Source organism: Oppia nitens, unplaced genomic scaffold (assembly GCF_028296485.1).
Source record: "Oppia nitens isolate AA-2021 unplaced genomic scaffold, nextdenovo-longstitch-racon4-pilon3 scaffold25_pilon_pilon_pilon, whole genome shotgun sequence".
NCBI classification, from domain to species: Eukaryota; Metazoa; Arthropoda; class Arachnida; order Sarcoptiformes; family Oppiidae; genus Oppia; species Oppia nitens.
Window position 1 is genome coordinate 1,126,963 of NW_026533205.1, and position 8,038 is coordinate 1,135,000.

Below are 8,038 nucleotides of genomic sequence, written 5' to 3' on the forward strand. Positions count from 1 at the left end.
ATCAAGTGATAATCAATTATTTTCAATAAAACAATTCAAAATTTTGGATACCGTTTGGCCAATGGATAGGAAAACAATTATAGGTTCATTTTTAATTATAATAAAAAAAATATTAATTATTATTATTAGGTTAGGTTAGGTTAGGTTAGGTTAGGTTAGGTTTATTTGTATTATTATTAATATTATTATTAGTATTATTATTAGTATTATTATTAGTATTATTTCGTAAATTTATATTGTTAAAATTGGTTATTATTTTTTTACTATATATATATATATAAATATCATTTATTTTTCTATAGGTTTTATGCCTGTTATGGTCAACAGTTTTCGGTCACAATTTACTAACCAATCGGACTTTGATTCGGAACTCAATGACCACTTATGGGACACAGTATTCGATGCCACCACTAACCCGACGGCTAACGAACCCAATCCCAGGGCTTGGCAACAGTTTTTAGCCGACACTACTATTACGAAAGTCAACTGTCATCGAGTAGTATTGCAATTGATGGCTATTAAACAATAAATAAATTAATTAATTAAAAAAATTTGGGTAAAAAAATCTTTTAGTAAAATTTTTTTTTAGAAATTCCAACAAAAATAGAAAGTATAATATATATGTTTTATATGTTATATATATATATATATATATATATATATATATATATATATATATATATATATATATTAAATTTAGTTATGATTTTTAATTATTTTTATGATTATTTATATTATTTTATATTTATTTGGTTTTATTCAAGAATTTGTAAGTTTTTTAGATAAATTTAATTTAATTTAATAAATAAACAGTATTTAAAACACTAGCATTTTTTAATATACAATATTGAAATTTTTTAATTATTTTTTTAGAAATTTAAAAACTATTATTTTAAAAAAGACAAATGGTTTGTAGGACATCCCCATAAGTCAAATCTGTATATATATATATATATATTATGACATCTAATCTATAGAAATATAATATATTAATTAATTTTAAGTTTTTATTTTAAAAAAAACTATAAACACTAAATAAAGCAAAAATGTATTTCACAAAAAAAACTTATAATCTAATAATATATAGAAAAGTTTTTTGAGTGTTTTTTATTATATATATATAAAATAAATACTTTTGAGATTACTATAGGTTAGGTTTCATAATATATATATATATATATGATATAAGGGGTTGTCCTACAAACCATTGGTTTTTTCAAAATAGAAAAAATTTGTTAAAAAGTTTTATTTCTAAAAAAAATAATAATAATAATACAAATTTCAATTTTGTATATATTAAAAAAAATTGCTTGTGTTTTTCAACTACTGTTTATTAATAAAATTTAAATTAATTATTTTTTTTATATATAAAAAACTAATTATAATTTCTTGAATTAAACAAAATCAATAAATAAATAAATGATTCATAAATAATAATAAATACAATTAATTAAATTTATAGATATTTTAATTAAACTTATTTGTGTAGAAATAGCTGTATTACTAATAACAGTATTATTGATATTATTATTAATATCAATATTATTATCTTTAAACAAAAAAATTGCTTATTTAGTTTTTTAACTACTGTTTATTAATAAAAATTAAATTAATTATTTTTTATATAAAAAACAAAAAACAAAAATAATTAAATAATAATAATTCATAAATAATAATAAATACAATTAATTATAGATATTATAATTATTAATAAACTTATTTGAGTATAAATAGCTGTATTACTAATAGTATTATTATTAATATCAATATTATTATTATCGTTAAGTTGTTTGTATTGATTGTTGTCATCAATAGTATTATCTTCATGTATGAGTCGGGCGCCCATCTCTCCGGCCAACAAAGCGGCCGCCGCTGTATTGCCGTTCATAATGTCGGGATAGACGGACGAGTCGACTACACGCAACCCGCGGACACCTATGACACGCAATCGCGGATCGACTACCGTATCCGATCGGTTCTGGTCACCCATACGACAGGTGCCGACCGGATGATACTGATTGTAGGCCCAGTTATAGATCAGACAATCCAGATAACTGATACACTGGTAGACAGGACCACTAGGACAGTAACTACATGGTGGTACGGGTAGGCGACTGATTTGGACGTATTCGGAGAAACTGGTTGTTTCGACTAAACGAAATGCTTCCTGAATAGCCTCCCGGAGCCGATATTTGTCGATAGGATTCGATAGAAATTGTGAATCAATTATAGGTTGATCTGAAATGTTTAGGGTTTTCAATCTAATAGTACCGCAACTTTTCGGTCGCATTAGTCCAGCAAATATTGTTAGATAATCGCCGGATAGTGACTGTAGTTCAGCTGAATAGTTAGCTAACTGCCGGTGCAATTCAATGGACGTATGGTTAGACATATACTGTTTAGGCATATATGACGACTGCATAGATGGTCGAGTAGTTGACTTACTATTGGCTTTAGTCAGCAAATTTATATCCGGATAATTAGGATCCGGATTGTGTTTGCTTGATAAATATGTTATAGTCGATAGGGTCTGAGCCATAGCTCCCTGTCCCCATAGTGTCGACTCAATTAATTGTGTACTATTATCTATGGATAGTACTGGCTGTACTAATGATGGTAAAAGTATGGGAAAGTCCAGTCGGACAACAATATGATTGCAATAGTTATCGCCGACCGGCAGATCCGAGTAGACCTTATTGATGGACATGTCGTTTAAATGTTTGACTGGTCCCACACCCGATAGCATTAGTATCTGCGGACTGGATATCGGACCTATGGATTAAAGCAATAAAATTAATTAATTAATAATAATATATTTAGTTAGAAATTAGTAGTAGTGGTAGTAGCGGTAGTAGCGGTAGTAGCGGTAGTAGCGGTAGTAGCGGTAGTAGCGGTAGTAGCGGTAGTAGCGGTAGTAGCGGTAGTAGCGGTAGTAGCGGTAGTAGCGGTAGTAGCGGTAGTAGCGGTAGTAGTAATAGGAAATTGAATTTTATAATAGACAACAACAACAACAACCTGCCGATAGTATAACCTCTTTGTTTGCCATAACACGAAACGTTTGATTTTGTTTGGAAAACTCAACTCCCAGTGCCCGCCAACGGCTGCTGCCGATGCCATCATCAGCATTAGTAGTAGTAGTAGTAGTAGTAGTTTTATTATCATCAATAATTACTTTAGATACCAGTGCACCGGTAACTATAGTCAAATTTGGACACAATTTTGTATTTTCCAGATATGCACTATTGGTTGATGATCGGATTCCCTGTGCATAAGTAAACTGGCCGATAGCAAACCCCGATTGATTTGAACCGTTAATATCAATCAACTGTAAACCCCATTCACTTTGAACTATTTGCGATTGTTTAAGAAATATTGGATCCAATAGTTCGGGTGTCGACACACCTACGGGTCCATCCCGTCCATGATAGTCATCGCTAACCCGGGGATCGGTATTGTTTTCCATTAGTTTGAATACTGGCAATACACTTGAATAATCCCAGCCAATGGCCCCGTATTTTTCGACTATACTATCATAGTATTTACGATTACCTCTAAATTAATTGAAAAAAAAAATAAATAATTTTATTTAGAAATTTAAGTAAATTTTTTTTTATTTAAAAAAAATATAATTAAATATATGTTTTCTATTTTTGTTATATCGTTGTCAATGTAATTAAATATATAAGAAAAATAAATGAAAAAAATAATTAAAAAAAAAGTATACCTATTAATAGCTATTCATACTATCATAGTTAGGGTTAGATTGAGATTCCCAGGGAGGGAAGTTCCCAAATAAAATCCCTCCAATTTTCCCGGAAAATATGGAAAATATATTATATTCCCTCCCTTGATCGTTAGAAAGGGAAAATATAATTTGTCATACATTATAAAGTACCTAATCTCAATGACTATGTGTTTCAATTGGGACCAGTATGTTAGTAATAACTCAATCAAAATATGATTCAAATATTATTAAACATTTAGTAAAAACATTAAATACATTTTGTAGTCATTTACTATACAAACGTGTTTTTAATTAAACATTATGTAATGTGAGTTATGGTACGATAGGTGGTACCACAAGGAAATGTCTTCCCAGAGAATTCCCAGGGAACAGGGAATATAAGGAACTTATGGAATATAAGACGAGGGAGGGAATCTGATCTAACCCTAATCATAGTATTTAGGATTACCTCTAATTAATTGGAAATTTTTTTTAAAAAAGTAATTTAAGTAAAATTTTTTTATTTAAAAAAATATATATATAAATATATATTTTATATTATTATGGTTTTCGTTGTTAATGTAATTGAAACAACAACAACAACAAAAATAAATAAATGAAACAATAAATAAATATTAGTATTAACACACAAAAAAATAAATAAATAAATAATAGTATACCTATTATAGCCCATACCGTTGACTGTTGAGGAACCACCTAAAACACGTCCCCATACTTCCACTTCACGGCCATTGTTCGGATAGGAGTGTCCGACATGTTTCTGTGGTTCAATAGTGACAAACCTGTAGCTTGATGTATGCAACGACATATACGGCAATCCCAGTGCCGGTATATCGTCGAACAGGGCATCGGGTGCGCCGCCCGACTCGAGCAACAGTACATTACTGGTTAGCGTACTATTAAACGACTGGTCAAACCATTGGGATAGACGACAGGCTACTATAGCACCGGCACTACCGCCTCCGACTACTATATAATCGTATGACTGTTTTGTCGGTACGGGTGTACGATTGGCCATATAGTTGTGCCGTTGCTGGCGCTGCCATATGATTGTATAGACCATATATAATCTAACTAACAGTGTTGTTGAATACATTATTATTATATAAATTTAGTTTAAATAAAAAAAAAATATATTTTACAAAATAAAGTCAAAACTTAAAATTGATTTTTTTTGTAGAATAAAATATCATATAAAAAAATATTATATGAAAAATATTATATAAAATATTATATTAAAAATATTATATAAAAAATATTATATAAAAAATATTATATTAAAAATATTATATTAAAAATATTATATTAAAAATATTATATAAAATAATATATTATGAAATATATAAGTTCTAGTTTTATTTTATAATGATAAATCAAAATTTTTAATTATCATATTATTATAAGTAAAAAATTACATACAGTATTATATGTATGTATGTCATCTCATGTACTAAAAAATAAAGTTTATATTTATTTAACAAATCTATTTAGTGTTTTATAATATATATAAATTTTATATATATATATATATATATAATTAATATTATTAAGACAAAACATTTTATTAAATAGTAAATTATTAAAAAAAAAACTAAATAACAATTTACTATTCATATGTAAATATCTTATATAAATATTAAATACAAAAAAAAAATAAATTGAGATTAATTAAGTAAATTGTAAATTATTTTATTAGTAAAAAATTCGAGTAATATATTTAAAACCAGTTGAGAATGCTAGAAAGCTATGCAAAGTAAAAATTAAATTAAAATATAATGATTTAGTATGAATAAAATATATACTCAACTTTAGTCATGTAGGGTATCAAATGATTCAGTAATGACAAAATAAACAACTTTTGTCTGACTCTTTGTTTAATCTATATAATATTAGTATTTATAAATAAGCATTTTAACATGTTAATTTTGTTGTTTAAACAGTTTAAATTAATAAAATAATTAAAAAAAAAATATTTTCCATTTTCTAAACTATTTTTTTTACTAATTTTTGGACGCCATTTTCTTTATGTTACTTATGATTTATCAAAACTCATTTATAATGATTTGAACTCATTTTTTAATGTTTTATCAAAAAATCTGAAATCATTTTTTTTTAAAATTTTTAGTACAGACAAACATATAGAATTCAGATACGTACTATTTTAGTATTAACATGATAAAATAATCTATACTTTATTTATTAGAAGTTTTTTATTTGAATAAATTGTTTAATATATAATTAATTTGTTAATTAAAATTTAAAAAAAAAATTATACAAAATTATTTTCATAATTAAAATAACAAATTAATAATAACAATAATATTAATTAATAATATTTATTGTTTAATAGCAGTTATTCTCAGCAATTTATGGTAACGTTTGACTTCCTTAATGTTAGTGTCGGCCAAAAACTGTTGCCACGCCCTGGGGTTGGGTGTGTCGGCCGTCGGGTTGACCAACGCATCGAAAGCCGTATCCCATAAGTGATCGTTGAATTCGTTATCAAAATCTTTACGATCAGTAAAAAACTGTCTATACTTTGATATAACGATTGGCATAAAGTCTAATAAATATAATAATAGTAAATAAAATTAAAAAAGTTTTAAAAATTATAATTTAAAAAAATGTAAAATAAATATTTGATTTTATTTGTAATTTTTTTTTTAAAAAAAAGTACTAAGGCGTGTGGTTCACATATTACGTTCGCACTTTTTAAGTTAAATCTAGACCCCCCTCCCTCTCCTATATTTGCAATTGTTCGCATGTAATTATTTATTTAAAAAAAAATTATACGTTCGCATGTCTCTAACCGCTACCCACCCCCCTCTCCCACTCACCTACAAGAAATAAAATAATATCTAAATGCGAACGTTCTTAAAGTTTCTACTACACCCCCCCCCCCTCTATCCCCTCTTATTAGCAAAATTTCGCTTTGGCTAACCCCCCTCCCCTCACCTACAAGAAATATAATATCAAAATGCAAACGTTCTTAAAGTTTCTACTACACCTCCCCTCCCTCTCGTTTGCCAAAATTTGCTTTGGCTAACCCCCCCTCCCCTCCTTCCTCGTTCGCAAAAGTTCGCTTTGGCTAACCCCCACCCCCTCCCTCCCACCCCTCAACTGCGAACATAATATGTGAACCACGCCTTAAAAACAAACAAACAAAAGACAAACCAATCATTTTCTGTCTATCCGTAGGCCAACAGACATCCATAATCTCTAACTGTTTAACGAGAAACTGATTATCCGATGATAGACTTTGACGCCAAACGTCTAACTGTTTTTCGGGCGATTGATACCATTGTTGTTTCGGCGGCGGTCGACCATAACTGGCCAATCGTTTGTTAATATCTTCCATTAGTTCGATATTAGCATGAAATACACCGCCCGTGGACAACAATCGGCCAAAAGTGTCCACCAATTGCCGTTTATCGGGTATATATGCTAGGGCTAGATTAGAAAATATTAGATCCACTTTCGACTCCAATTCCCTAACCCGGGGACTCATATCCGGCCATTTCTGACCCATATCTTGCAATACATATTCAATTTGGTCATCACTGTTATGGATGCGGGCATAGCCAAGCATATCGGGTAAGCAATCAATGGCCACTATCTGTTTATGGGGTATATGTTTGCCTAAAAAATTTTTGCTAACATCCCCGTCACCGCAACCGACGTCAACAATCAGATCGTATGATCTGTTAATTAATTAATTAATTACAAACAAACAAACAAAGAAAAAAAATTATTATTTTATTTTTATATATAATTATATATTTAATTTTTTTATTTAAACAAAAATCCAAAAAATTTATTATTAGTTAAAACAAACAAACAAACAAACAAACAAATAAATTATAAACTTATATAACGTACTTGTTATATACTAGTTTATAATGTTAATTGAATTGATATTAAATTAATTAACAAACAAACAAAATGTAAATTATAATTTTAAAAAATATATTTATTAGTTTTTTTTAATTAAAAATTTTTTAAAAAATAAAAATAATAACTTATAATTACTTGTTCAACCCGTTTATAATTTCAATTGATTGCATTGTTATTATTTGGCCATTACTTTTTTGTCTAGCAAATACACTGGGTTCAATAACGTCCATGGTTATTTAATTTTTTCTAGATTTTTAGATTTTATTTTATTTTTTAATAAATTAATTTAATTAATATATTAAAACTAGAAATTATTGTATAACTAATATATTTTATATATTGTTTATAGTTGTAAAAAATTATTAATAATATAGTTATAATTTAATAACAATATATACT

At 27.6% G+C, this 8,038-nt stretch overlaps 2 protein-coding genes across 2 annotated transcripts; both read right to left on the reverse strand.

Annotated features, from left to right (window-relative positions):
- Positions 1–489: 489 nt before the first annotated feature.
- LOC128954153 (oxygen-dependent choline dehydrogenase-like) lies at positions 490–4,841 on the reverse strand. The gene is made up of 4 exons (XM_054299721.1): positions 4,405–4,841; positions 3,016–3,551; positions 1,744–2,772; positions 490–515 (listed from the first exon to the last, which is right to left on the reverse strand). The coding sequence occupies exons 1-4, from the start codon at positions 4,839–4,841 to the stop codon at positions 490–492; spliced, it is 2,028 nt and encodes a 675-aa protein (XP_054155696.1).
- Positions 4,842–6,067: 1,226 nt separating this feature from the next.
- Positions 6,068–7,894, reverse strand: LOC128954222 (uncharacterized). Its single transcript, XM_054299799.1, has 3 exons — positions 7,775–7,894; positions 6,920–7,446; positions 6,068–6,308 (listed from the first exon to the last, which is right to left on the reverse strand). The coding sequence occupies exons 1-3, from the start codon at positions 7,867–7,869 to the stop codon at positions 6,082–6,084; spliced, it is 849 nt and encodes a 282-aa protein (XP_054155774.1). The 5' UTR covers positions 7,870–7,894; the 3' UTR covers positions 6,068–6,081.
- Between the last annotated feature and the right edge of the window lie 144 nt (positions 7,895–8,038).